We start from the raw sequence: 14,801 nt of genomic DNA, 5'->3' as shown, positions 1-14,801 counted from the left end.
CATCAGTTTAGGTGATGAATTTATCTCTTTTTATCTTTTTTTCCTCTTATTTTCTCTTCATCCTTCTGTTTATCAGTTTATCAGTTTACTATTTCACTATACTATCCTTGATTTCACGTTTTTCCTTTGATAATTATTTTTGACATTTAGCTTTCTTCTTTCTTCATTTTCTAATTATCATTTATCATTTATCATCTAAATGGACCACTGCTCTCGCCGAGGAGGCTTTCCATGGCCGACCAAAGAAGCCATAACAGCCGTTTTTTTTCAGTTTCATCAGTATTGTTCTTTTTTCAGTTTTACGAGTTTTTGTTAGTTCTTCGCAACTTTCAATTTTTTTGTTAATTTGTTTTCAGTTTATTTATTTTAGGTCTATTTAAATTTTATCATTTTTTATCATATTTCTCAGTTGCTCACTTTTATCAGTTTGTCCTTTTTTTCAGTTTCATCTGTTTTTCCTTTTTTCAGTTTTATTAGTCACTTTTTAGTTTTTCAGCATTTTTATCATTTTTATCACTTTTATCAGTTTTTAATAGTTTTCTTTGTGTTTGATTCTTCAACGCTTCATCGGTTCTGTCAGGTTTCTTTTCGGTTCATCATTTTTTTCAATGTTAATAGTGTTATTTTCCTGTTTCATCAGTTCTATCAGTTTTTGGTTTTTTTCAGTTTCATCAGTATTATCAGTATTGTCATTTTTTCAGTTTGATCAGTTTTTGTTAGTTTTTCGTAACTTTTAACATTTTTGTTAATTTGTTTTCAGTTTATGTTTTTAGGTCTATTTTAAATTTTATCAATTTTTATCATCTTTTTCAGTTGGTCAGTTTTATCAGTTTGTATTTTTTTCAGTTTCATCTGTTTTTATTTTATCATTTTATCATGTTTTATTTGTTTTATCAGTTTATTCTCGGTTGCACCAATTTTGTCAGTTTTTGCATATTTGTTCGCTTGTTTTTAGTTAAAAAAAAAAGCAGGTTTATTGTTATTTCAGTTTCATTAGTTCTATCCTTTTTTCAGTTTTGTCAGTTTTATCAGTGTCACCAGCCTTTTATTAGTTTTGTATTTTTGTACAGTTTTATAATTATTTTTTTTAGTTTCATCAGTTCAATATTTTCAGTTTCACTAGTTCTATAATTTTTAGTTTTATCAGTTTATTTTTCAGTTCCACTTTTATTTTTTATTTTCAGTTTTATCAGGTTTATCATTTCAGTTTAATCAGTTCTACTGTTTTTTCAGTTTCATTAGCTCTATCGCTTTTCTTTCAGTTTTGTTAGTTTTTTTCAGTTTTAACAGTTTTATCGGTGTCACCAGCTTTTTATAGTTTTGTATTTTTTACGGTTTTCTCAGTGTTTCTCAGTTTACAGTTTTATCATTCTTCTTATAGTTTTATCAGTTCTATATTTTCAGTCTCACTTGTTCTTTAATGCTCAGTTTTATCAGTTTTTTTGCAGCTTTATCACTACTTTGTAGTTTTATCATTTGAAAAAACTGTTTCATATTCCTAATTTCGGCTTCATCCGTTCTATCAGTTGTTGTTTTGTTTCATCAGTTCTACCAGTTTTATCAATCTCTGTTTTGTCAGTTTATTCAAAGTTTTGTCAGTCTTATTCTATCTATAACTATCTTTTTCCAGTTTCACTTGTTTCATATTTTTTTAGTGTATCACTTTTCACATTTTTTCCATTTTTACCAGATTGTTTGGGTTTTATCAATTTTTATTTCAATTCAGAGATTTTTTTTTCGATTCTATCATCTGTTTTCGTCAGTTTTATTAGATTTTTCAGTTTCTATAATTCTATCAGTCTTTCTCTGTTTCATCAATTCTATTAGCTGTTTTTTTCAGTTCACTTGTTTTATATATTTTTTTCAGTTTCAACATTTTTTTTCATTTTTTTCTAGTTTTATCAGCTTTTTCAGTTTTATTCCGGGAATCGAGAGTGGGCAACGCGCTCTGCGCGTATGAATAATCGATACCAATAAATCCGGTGGCATTTTAATTAGCCCCAGCGTGCGATAGCGCAGCAACAAACACGCGGTGAGTCCATTATAAGCGCGCAAATTGATTTTGAATATTGAGTGCGAGTGTCGTTCCCAAACAAAACATAACCGGCAAAAACAAAAAAAAAACTGTCGTAATGCGAAACCGATGTTCTCTGTCTGGAGGCGACGCAGAGTTCCCAAGAGGGCGTGAGAGGAAATCAATGCAATTATGCAAATATTTGTCTATCCGGGGCCAGTCACCAAATTTTATGGGGTTAGCGGAGAGTCGCACGTAAAGCCCAAACAAGGACGATCCCCCGGAAAGAGCTTTGTTGCGTCGTTATACGAGTGCGGTGCTGCGGCTGGCTAATTGTCGGGTTATGATTATTTCATTGGACTACCATTATCGAATTGTTGATATTGCAGGAAACCCACCCCTCCCTTTTGTCGGGGCGGCTTCACCGACACCGAGGGCAAATGGATTTGCCCCCGCATCGGTTCCCGGATGGATAAATAGAACATGGAACATGTATGGTGTCGTGTGTGTGTTTCTGGGGCTGGTGACAGGAATAGACGGAGCCGACGTTGACGCTGGTTCCATGAAATTTTCGCGCCGGTAATCGGCAACACAAGCGGAATGTTGTTCAATGTTTGTGCCGTTTTCGAGTGATTATTATTGGTTGATGATGATAGGCGGGAGGGTTTGGAAATTAGAGGTTTTCATTTGGTCACGCGCGTAGCGGTTTATATTACGAGATTCATCAAAATTATAATCCGCGGTGAACTGTGAACGGACATGTAATCGATCAATTTTTCAGACGGGAACGAAAGCCTGGCCATCTAATTACATTGAAGAAACAAAGGAGAGAACATTTAGAGACATTAGAAACATAAGCTACACCCTTGCGCACAAAATTGCACCGGGCAACAGTATAAAAAAGACGTCATTTGCGATTTATATTCTAGTCTCGCTCCAGCCAGCCAGCAGATCATTGCAAATTTTCAAATTGCCTTTTAAAATCCTATGAGAGAGTTGGTTTTCATCTGTTGATTGTTAATTTTGTTCATTTGCAAAAAGGCTTTTTAAAGGCTATGGGAGTTCACTGTCGGTCCCCTAGCTAACTGGTCACAGCTATGCTAACGCCATATTGCCAAACTCGTGGTTGACATTACGTTTCCTTTTAACACAACCGGAGTAATGAACGAGCGAATTGAATTGTTTTATAGTCCTATGTTTACATTGCGGTCGCGACTCGTATTTTTTTTTATTCATTTCGAGGATGAACTTATTACTCTCTCTTTCTTTCCACCGATTTTGCTCTTTATCTATTCGATTTCTCAACGATAGTTCTATAAGTTTTTTTTTCAATATTATTAGTATTATTAAAGGGTGTGTCACATCAAATTGCATCAATTGCATTTCTTTTTATTCATACTTCGAGCCCAAGCCCGTATGCTCGCACCTTCCTCTTTACCCCGTCCATAAGGTTCTGTACAACGTCAGGTTGTAGTTTTTTTTGAACAGAAATCCATTTTCTCTTGAAGCCCGCCTCCAATTTGACAACTTTTGGGTTCTTCCGGAGGGCCTGCTTCATAATCGCCCAATATTTCTCTATTGGGCGAAGCTCCGGCGCGTTGGGCGGTTTCGTTTCCTTTGGCACGAAGGTGACCCCGTTGGCTTCGTACCACTCCAACACGTCCTTTGAATAGTGGCACGAAGCGAGATCCGGCCAGAAGATGGTCGGGCCCTCGTGCTGCTTCAATAGTGGTAGTAAGCGCTTCTGTAGGCACTCCTTAAGGTAAACCTGCCCGTTTACCGTGCCGGTCATCACGAAGGGAGCGCCTTTCCGCAAGAGCATATCGCTTGCCACACCATGTACTTTTTGGCAAACTTGGATAGTTTCTGCTTGCGAATCTCCTCCGGAACGCTGAATTTGTCCTCTGCGGAGAAGAACAACAGGCCCGGCAGCTGACGAAAGTCCGGTTTGACGTAGGTTTCGTCGTCCATTACCAGACAATGCGGCTTCGTCAGCATTTCGGTGTACAGCTTCCGGGCTCGCGTCTTCCCCACCATGTTTTGCCTTTCGTCGCGGTTAGGAGCCTTCTGAACCTTGTATGTACGCAGGCCCTCACGCTGCTTGGTCCGCTGGCCGAATGAACTTGATAAATTCAGCTTATTGGCGACATCCCGGACCGAACTTCTCGGATCACGTCTAAACTGCTTAACTACGCGCTTGTGATCTTTTTCACTGACGGAGCATCCATTTTTGCCGTTCTTCACCTTCCGGTCGATGGTTAGGTTCTCGAAGTATCGTTTTAGTACTCTGCTGACCGTGGATTGGACGATTCCCAGCATTTTACCGATGTCCCGATTCTCGAAATGAGTGCACAGGATTAATTCACGACGCTCTTTTTCGTTCGACGACATTTTTCCAAATTTACGAAAAATTGACAGTGAAGATGGCCAACGTGATCTATACACTCTTATCTGATTATAAGCGAAAGCTGAAGATATAATTCCTAAAAATTAAATTTCTACAGCGTTTTTTCCGTGATGCAATTTGATGTGACACACCCTTTAGTTGCATCATTTTTGTCAGTTTTGTTACATTTTTTTAGTTCTTTGAGTTAGAAATAGTTTTTCATCGTTTCAATTCCATCAGTTCTATCGTTTTTTCAATTTTCCTAATTTTTATCATCTTTATCAATTTTAGTAAATTATTTTCAGTTTTATCAGCTTCTAAAAATTTGTTTCACTTTTATCAGTTTGTCATTTTTTTCAGGTTCATTCAGGTTCAAATTTCTGTCAGATTCTGTTTTCAGTTTCGATCATTTATTTTTTTTTCAAATTTCATCACTTATATCATTTTTTACCCTAACAACTTTTTCAGTTTTATCAGTTTTTGTAAGGTTTATCAGTTTTATCTTAGTGCTATCAGTTGTTTTCAGTTCCATCAATTATATCAGTAATTTTCAGTTTCATGAGTTTTGTAGTTTTGTGTTCTAGTCTTATTAGTCTATTTCAGTTTCATCAGTTTTATCTTGTTTTCTTGTTTTTTATTTCACTCGCATTTTTTTTTAGTTTTATCACCTATTATCACTTTTATCACTTCTATCACTTCTTTCAGTATTCTCAGTGTTTTTTCTGTTACACTGGTGTTATCAGTTCTTCGTCATATAGCTATTTACCCGTTTTACCAAGTCTATATATTTTCAAACTTTTATCAACTTTTATCATCTTTGTCATTGTTTCATTTCAATTTTTTTTTTCAATTTCTGTATTTTTTTGCTGGAATCATGAATCTTCGTTTCATTAGAGAGTTTGTAGTTTTATTTGGTTTTGTTTTTCATATATATCTTTTTTTGTTTAAACTTTTTCAGTTATTACCTGTTTTTGTTCAATTAATCAGTTTTTTTCTCAGTTTCATAAATTTTATCGTCATTATTTTCGGTTTTTAAAACAAAAAAATAACCATTCTTCCAGTTTTATCTGTTTTATTTCCTCTATGTTTTTTTTCATTTTTTAGTTTTATCAGTTCTTTTTCAGTTTATATGTATTTGGTTTTTCCAATTTCACTCGTTTTATAACTTTTTATAGTTTCTCTTCAGTTTTAGCGGTGCTGTTAATTTTATCAGTTTTGTAATTTTTCCCAGTGGTATTAATTTCGATCCATCAATTTTATTGAGTGTTGTCAGGTTTTTACCAGTCGATCGGTTTTTTTTCAGTTTTAACAATTTCAATGTTTTTTGGTCCTAATTTTCCGAGTTTCATCAGTTTGTCATGTTGTCATTTTCTAGCCTTTTCAGTTTCGTGGTTTTTTTTTCTCATCATTTATCATTTATATATTATGCTTGTTGTTTATAATTTAGATATTCTCAGTTTTTTTCAATTTCAATCAAATATATGAATATAATCAATCTTTTGTATCTGTCTGCTTTCTCTTTTACCAGTTTTCATCAGTGTTCGTTTGTTAGTTCAACATTTGTCTTCAGTTTTATCAATTTTGTTGGTTTCATAATTTCTATTGTTTTAATAATTTTTATATTCTTGATAGTTTTAGAAATTTAGAGACTTCGAAATGTTGATAATTTTTAAACTTATGATAATTTTAATAATTTCGATATTTTTGATGTTTTGGATAATTTTGTTAATTTTGAAGATTGTTATAATTTTTATAACTTTGTAGGCGTCGAAGAATGCTTGCAAAATAAATCAAAGGTGCCATGGAATCCATCGAGTTGGGGAAAACATCGAGTAAGGGAGAGTTGACTGTATTATAAATTTTGTAATTGTCTTGATTTTTGTAAGTTTCTCAATTTTTTGTAAATTTTGTAAATTTTGTAAATTTTGTAATTCTTGTAATTCTTGTAATTCTTGTATTTTTTGTAATTTTTGTAATTTTTGTAATTTTTGTAATTTTTGTAATTTTTGTAATTTTTGTAATTTTTGTAATTTTTGTAATTTTTGTAATTTTTGTAATTTTTGTAATTTTTGTAATTTTTGTAATTTTTGTAATTTTTGTAATTTTTGTAATTTTTGTAATTTTTGTAATTTTTGTAATTTTTGTAATTTTTGTAATTTTTGTAATTTTTGTAATTTTTGTAATTTTTGTAATTTTTGTAATTTTTGTAATTTTTGTATTTTTTTTAATTTTTGTAATTTTTGTAGTTTTTTAAGTTTCGTACTGTTTGTAGTTTTACAATTTTTAAGTGCTTCGTAACTTAAAATTTCTCAGTCAATTTCCGCCTCATTGGGGTTTTATCACCAAGACAAGAGAGGCGGGATTCCACCTCGGATTCATCAACGCATGGTAATCAATATTTCTTCGTTTTTTAAGAGATATGGCTTGAAAATAGTAAATTTGAATTACGTCGTGTGGGAATGAACCCAGGTCAGTTGGGATGTGAGAAATTGGGACACTTGTGGTTCAGGATTCATGGGAAACACAACCGGGAAGGAATTTCGTAGCTGTTTTACGTAAACATAAAACGGTCTTTATAGTTATTTTGTTGTGACAAATGTTATGAATGGTTACCTGGGACGGTAAATGAGAGAAGTTCAGAAAGAGAAACCCGATCTGGCGATAAATCGAAGAAATTTACGATTATGTCTTAAGCACCTCATTAAATAGTAATCATCGCCCCCCGATTATCCCGTATCCTCGGTATCGGTGTTCGATCGGACGCTTTCCGTGTATGTTCGCAACAAACAGAAAGCGCTTCGCACGCATATGATTTATGAATAATTGAGCATCGGTTGTGTGTGCGATTAAACTTCATCGCCACCATCTTGTCGAAATGTGGGAAAGCAGATAATATCAAGCGGGCCAAGAGGGTATTGGAGGGCAACAACAATCGTTAATATTTTACGTGAATTTTATGCGCTGCCCTTTTAGGTGCGCAATTTTCGGTTTTTCGTTTTTCTTATGATCTCTGAACTCACCTGCATCGGCGTCGAAGGATAAGGCGGTGGCAGGCTGGGCGGTGGAAGTGCTGCTGGGGCAGGAGAGGGCGCCGGCGGAGCAGGACCTGCATTGGCTCCGGGCGGGACCGGTACCGGGCTGGCACTGCCGGCCAGTCCCGCAAGCGGCCCATTGCTGAGGGGCAGTCCGGTCGGTGGGAAGTCCGACTTGCGTGGGGCCGCCGGGCTGGGTGCGGCCGCTCCCACCGGGGGCACTGCCTGCGTTTGTGGTGTGGATGCAAAAACGACTGACCCTCCATCAGAACCCTGCAAGAAAGCGAAACAAAATGCAACATAATGTATTATAAATTGGCAAACCTGCGTGCGTGCGTGTGTGTTTGTGTGAATTTACATACACATCCCATTGAATGTGCGATGGGATGGATCGCTGCTATAAATTATTTATTTAATCAATTTGCAAACATACAGATAGCGCGCGCTTTGTGATATTGTCTTGTGTATGGATATGTCCCCTCACATTGCCCCCTAACATGGAATTCGATAAAGCCGTCGAGGGTAAGCACCCGCGGCCAAGGCAAGCGAGATCATTTAATCCGATTGGCACTTCCACATATAGACGCAGACCCCAGACAACACAGATAGCGCGCGAATCGCGTCGCAATCGTTCGTGGAATCAATATTTATTAATTTTGAATTGATTTGCTTGCCTTTCGATACGCGGGATACGTCGAGAAGGGGAGAAGGCGCGAAATAATCCATCAATTATAATAATTACAAGGTAAATGAGTGGGCCGGCCTCCGCCGGCATACCTCGGCCCACCGAACCCTCTCTTTGCTAAACATGGCCCGCGTGAATAAATCTGCATAGTTGATTAATTGTTCGATTAATTTTTCAGAATAAACATCGTCACGACAGTTAACGAACGATCCAGAGCGCGACGAGCGGGCTTAATTGAAATTGTCTTTTTTTATTATTGCTGGAGGTGTTATTGTTCGGCCATAGATGGCGCGTGTGCGCGTCCGGGAGTGTAAACGCGCTACGACAAATTAGTTGACACATTTTGTAATGCGATCCGTTGGATCGCTAATTTGGGCGTGGGAAGAGAACGATGCTGTTAAATTCATCTGATCAAGCTTCAAGACAGGAAAAATAAAAAAAAACAAATTAAAAAAGTAGTAAACATCATAAAAACAAAGAAACGAAACAGAGCAATCGTGAATCAGAAGGAAGCGAACGTATATTGATTTAACAATGATTTAAACAAGCGTCAGAAATAAAATCATTAAAATCAATGACAAAACAAAAATAAATGTAAAACTAAATGCAAAAAAATGGAACTGAAAAAAGGTAGATGAAATTAGGTAGGAAACACAGAGTTTTCAATCTTCATCACCTGTTTCGGCGATCACAATAAAAAACAAATCTAGAATTTGTGTGATTATGCTCATACTAAACTTATAATATCATTGTCGATGATTTTAGTTATTTATCACCTATTTATATTTTAAATACTTCACTCCTAAAATTTTCACTCAATATTTAATTTAATTAAATCTCAAATTTTCAATAAATTTTTACTAAATATGCTTTTTTTACTGTTTCTTTTATGAGTCTTTTTCCATTTCTTTATATTTCTCTGTAAAAACTTCAACCGAAAACATCTTATTCTCTCATTTGTTTTTATGTATTTCTCTATCTAAACTTCCATCTCTTCCACTGAGTTTTTTTTTACTTTTCCACATTTATTGCAAAATCCATTTGTTATTATTTTCATTTTCTTTATATGTATGTCATTTCATCTACATACCGATACGGTTTTCTCTTCGTGACTTTAAATCTCTATTATATCTAGTTCCACCTGATATTTCTAAAACTTCCATCTGCTTTTGTATATTTATTTATCTATTTATCTATTTATGTTTCTAATTCTTTCTCGTACCTTATCTTCGGTTCATTAATATATATGAATTATGATTTTAAAATTTAAGCTATCCAAAAACACTGTTGAGTTTCGACATGGACAACTAATATCGAGCCAAAAACAAATGATCGATTCAGAAACATTATAACACAGATTGTATGTTTTTATTTGAGGTAAACAAAACAATTTGGAGCCTACAGCTTGCCACAGCTGCAAAAATATTAATGAAAAAGTTATTAATAAAAAAATGTTTTAATTAAAAAATGATTAAAATGATTTTTTTTTTTTTATCTTCGCTTATTTTTCGTCGGCCTATTTCCGCCACTTCAGTGCCAATCACCGACATCAGGGAGGCGACTCCACCTGTTCCTACCTATCAGACTCAACAACTCATAAGCCGGGCCAACTTCTTTTACTTCCCCTCCGAAGGAAGACGTAACCAGAGATTTTTCGCCTCAGAAAATCCCAACGACGCCAGCTGGGATTGAACCCAGGCCGATCGGATTGTGAGGCTGTTACGCTAACCACACAACCACTGGCGCCGTCATTAAAATGATTTAATAATGAAAAAACAAGTGTTTTTCTTTTTGTTCTTCTCTCTATCACTGTGGCTTATTTTCTCTTATTATGACTTAGCCTTTTCATCTCCCGATATTATTATTTCGATATTTCCTCATCTGTATATCATCACTTTTTCATTATCTCATTCTCTCATCTTGATATATCTCTGTTTTATCATTTTTTTTTATCTCCATCTTATTGAGATATCTTCAATCTACCTCGTTGTTCCATTAACTTCCTATACTTTACGTCCTTGTCTTCTTTTTTTCTGGGGCCGTCTTAAGTTTTATTACCACTATTCTTCTCCCACTTCAGTTTTTTAATATGCTGATATTTTTTTCTGTTTTAGTTTTCTTTATCTCTTGTTCATATGTTCTCATCCTTTTGTTTCTTCTAATATTTTCAAATTTTGTTCGCTGCATTATTTCTTTTTTTTCGTTCAATCTGAAATCATTTCATTTATTCATTTATTCTATCATTTTCTATTATCATTATCTAATATCGGTCTCCAATTTATTTTCATATTTCCTATTTATTCTATTTTCTACCTCTTTTCGATCTCTTCATCTCTTATCTTGATATAATTTTTTTATAAACATTAAGTTCTCACATTCTCCATCTTCTCCACTTTGTATTGTTGTTTTATCTTCTTGACTCCTAATCTAACTCTTAATACTGTATTCGCATATGCATTGACATATTTATTTTCACGACTATCGTTATCGACTTATCGTATAACTTTGTGTTCTTGTTATATTGCTTTCTAGCTATCTGCTTTTAATCGTCTTTCATTCCGAATATCTTGATATCTTTAATCTAGTTTTTTCTATGATTGTCCTTTTATTTTCTTATCTCCTCAACGTATTATTCAATAATAATTTCATCTTCCTTTTTTTCAACCTAATCTGTTTTAGTGCCTTTTTTCATCTTTTTGGTACATATAATTTAATTTTTTGGTCTCTTCGATTTGATTTTGAGCTACATTTCGTAGCTGCTCTCCGTGACCTGTGTGTAGCAAACCATTTTCATTGTGCAAGTTTCGGCGATTCGTCTTTAAGTCTCTTCGACTTGATGTATTTATCCTTTTTAATTTTTTTTTCCAATCCTGTTCTGTTCTATTTTCTGTCTTGTTGTTTTTTAACTACATATCTTATTATTTTTCGTTTTCGTTATGTTATTTACTTATCTTTTTATCTTCTTATTTTTCTTCGATACTCTTTATCTTTTTCATCTTTTCGTCTTAGGCTGCATGATTTACCTACTTCACTTCCTCATGAATTTTTTTTGACGTAGGACTACGTCTAACCGGAAGATATAGGGGGTGAAATGGAAATCTAGGCACTGAACAAGTAGGAAAAAATGCAAGATTTGGAACGCTTATAACTCGAGCATTTCTAAATAGATCGCAAAGGTTTTTGCATCAATTGATAGGAAATATATCTACGCATCTATCATAACGAATAACATTTCATTTTTCTTGAGATAAATAATTGAATAATTGTGAAATATCAAGCATTGTCCAAATGCACTATGTGCCCATTTTTGATTGGTCCATTTTGTGCTCCTCAAATTGTACCGACCAAAACGGGCAACCAGAGCAGCAGCGAAATACAATGAAGCACGATTGGAAAGGAAAAAGAAAAAATATGAACGAAACATTGGTCGCAGTCACACACATGCGTAATTCTCGAGCTAGCCAGTCAGCTTAAAAATCCCCGCTCCGCTGCCGTAACGATCATTCTTTGTGTGGACACCGACTGGACAACATCGTTGCTGGACGAGCTGGACGGTGAGGGATCGAGTGCCTTTCTCAAGGCAAGAGGGCGGAGGTGGTAGCGCTGGAGTAGAGTAGAGTAGAGTTTTCAAAGGGCCTTTCTCAAGGCTAGAGACGAATGAACTGCAAAAGTTCAAAGTCTTTATAATACAATACCTTCCTTCCTTCCTTCCGTAACGATCATTCTCATCCAAACCGTACACCACATCGTTTCGCATCACAACACATCAACAAACCAACACAAGCAGCCATGTCTGGATATGGCAAAGGAGGAAAAGTGAAGGAAAAGGCAAAATCCCGCTCGAACCGTATTAGTCTGGAGTTCTCCGCAAGGGTAGCTAGGCCGAGCGCGTTAGTACCAGTGCACCAGTCCACCTAGCCGGCGTTATATAGTTTCGGCCGCCGAAGTGATCGAGTTAGCTGGCAAAGCTGCTCGCGACGATAAGAAAACCCGCATTCGGAACAGAACACATCCTGTTCGGTGGACATCAAGACAACAGGCAGTTGCAGCGAGTGGCGAGTGGCAAACGCAATCGCAAAACGGCATCAGGTAGCAGAAGAAAAAAGTTTGTTCTTTATACAATCTGCTTTGGTGGCAAATCCAGAACCCTTGTTCTCGAGGGCGTTCGAAATGTTTCTTTTCAAAACCACGAGTACAAAGTTTTCTAAATTGGAACCATTCCATAAAACACGGCGCTTATCAGGGCCATTAAAACTTTCAAAAAAGAGTTTAGGAAATACAGTTCAATGCTTTCTAAAATGATATCCAAAATAATAATAAAACACAAATTGATTTTTTCATATTTTGTTTGCCAGGATCTGATGAGTATGAGAATTTGGCAGTTGTTCTGAGCTTATTGATGGCTGGGGACTTTCCCGATTATTCAATTTTCACCAATTTTTAAATTGCTTCTAGATTGAAAGTACAGTAATTTATGTTTAGCTCGACATTTAGCTAATTGGACGGACCTGTAATACGACATATTTAGTTGGACATTTTTGTAAACATAGAGTTCGGGGTCCAAATTATGACCCCACATTGAAAGTCGACACTGTACCACTGTCATCGGAAATGTTCGATTACAGGTTAAAATCGGCTCCAATGCGACACTGAGTGGTGCTTCGGCACGTCGCATTGAATGTAACTTACTGTACAACATGTCACAAGCTGGATGGGAAGAAATTTTCCAACTGTGAAAGCTGTGGCGAGTGGAAAACACAATAGCTAAACAGGAAGGTTTAACCGAACAAGATGGGGATATCGAGTGATAACAAAAACACAACACCAAAGGTTCTTTTCAGAACCACCAACATGTTCATAAAGAGTAAACAGTAAACTAATCCATTTTTTAGGTGGATAGGTATTCACGTAGGAGAAGAAAATAAATATATTTAAAATATATATTTAACAAAAACTGTCCCCTTTGTATAGTCCTACGTCACTCCGGTTATGTCCCCAACATTACCCACCCGTCTTTTTTCATTTCAGCTCTAATCTACCTTTTTTCTTTAATTCAATATAAAATTGCATTGTTTTCCTGAAAACTTATACAGCTATCCAGTTTCTCATCCTGGTGTTCCTAAACACACAGATTATTATCTTCTCCATATTCCTTCATCTTCTCTTCCTATCTTGTATTTGTATTCATTTCTTCATCGCTCCGTCATATGTTTCAATCGTTTTGTCGCTTTTATTCAATGTTTTCATTGGTCAATTTCTTTATTTTTTTTATATTTTTGTTCTTTCTCTCCTCATATGATTTTTGTCATTTTATCTCCAATCTACCCTCGTTGTTTCTCGTGATTCTTCTGAAATTTGATGTTTTTTTTTCTTCAGAGATCGATCACAAAAGTGAAGAAGTTAATCATTTCAACAAACAACTGGAAAAAACTGGTAATCGTACTGAGGGAAAAAAAATTGTCAACATAAAGTATTGTGTATGTTCGCTGTTTGAATTATGAATATATTAATTTCGAATTTTAGATGATTTTAAAGAACCAAACGTGTGATGAGTCCGTGAGTGAGTTCAATGTTTTTTTTTGCTACTTTTTTTTGGATTTTATCTTTTCTTCCCTATTTGTCGATATTTTCTTAAAATTTTATATAGTTAACAATTCACCCTTTTCTATATCTTGCTATTTTATTTTCGATCTTTTCATCCCTTTGCTATATATTTCCATCTTTCTGTCCCTTTGTTTAAATTTTTTGATGCACCTTTCTCCTGATATTTTTTTTTCATTTCATCTTTTATTCTCATTTTCTTATCTTTCTATTCTTAAATGAAAATCAAGTAAAAACAAACCAAACATTAAAGGTAGCAAACATCATTGAAAATAAGGTTCGGACTATGTGCAACACAAGTAGAGTAGAACCAAAAGCGATGAACGATCAAAACAGCGAGCAAAACTGAAAATTAGATTTAGATTCTGTACAACAAAAGAAAAAAAAACATCCTAGAAAACGTTGAGAATTTGGAAAAAATGTGAAAAAAATCTGTAAGTTCGCCAACGGAAATAAAAGTAAAAAAAAAGTTTGCTTGCAAGATCGCTAACAACATCGAAAATAAAGTGGAGGCTCTGTGTCATTAAAAAAGGTAGAATTTTTAAATAAGAAAGGACAATTTGTAAAATTGAAAAAAACATTTCAGTTGACATAGAGGACCCAGAATAAAATAAACATTCAAAATGGGATTGAAATTGACAATAACAGTAGAACAATGAAAGGAACTAAATAAACCAACAACAAATATTGCAGTTGACAAAACAGAGCCCAAAGTAAAAGTAAACGTTCAAAATAGCTACGAAAATATCATTAAAATAAAGTTTGCGTTTCCTATACTAAAAACAGAACCACAATGAACAGAAGAAAAGAAAAGGTGAAGTGGAAAAGAACAAAATATGGGAAAAGACAAAAAAAATGTATATTCTTCTTTTTCTATGAGAGAATGATAATTATATCGTTTGGTTATGGAATGAAGCATATTTGTGCCTAAAAGTAGTTATCTGTAAATAATCTTACCTACTTATTGAGTTTACGTCAAAAAAATCAGTTTTCTCATTTTTCAAACCACAAAAAAAGTCTCCTTAACCTATTTGAACTTGTGAACTGAATGTCAATGATACTCGAACACGTCTCTTAACGAGA

At 34.8% G+C, this 14,801-nt stretch overlaps 1 protein-coding gene across 7 annotated transcripts in view; it reads right to left on the bottom strand.

The window, feature by feature from the left end:
• Positions 1 to 14,801, bottom strand: part of LOC129774403 (trithorax group protein osa) — a 476,322-nt gene that overhangs the window by 21,897 nt on the left and 439,624 nt on the right. For all 7 annotated transcript variants that reach the window (XM_055778154.1, XM_055778172.1, XM_055778176.1 and 4 more), the window contains exon 4: positions 7,421 to 7,705. In XM_055778154.1, the coding sequence (XP_055634129.1) occupies positions 7,421 to 7,705 (285 nt within the window). The remainder of the gene's footprint in view (positions 1 to 7,420; positions 7,706 to 14,801) is intronic.

Source organism: Toxorhynchites rutilus, chromosome 1 (assembly GCF_029784135.1).
Source record: "Toxorhynchites rutilus septentrionalis strain SRP chromosome 1, ASM2978413v1, whole genome shotgun sequence".
Lineage (NCBI taxonomy): Eukaryota > Metazoa > Arthropoda > Insecta > Diptera > Culicidae > Toxorhynchites > Toxorhynchites rutilus.
The sequence above is the reverse complement of the archived record's forward strand: the minus strand, read 5'-3'. Positions and strand labels throughout refer to the sequence as shown.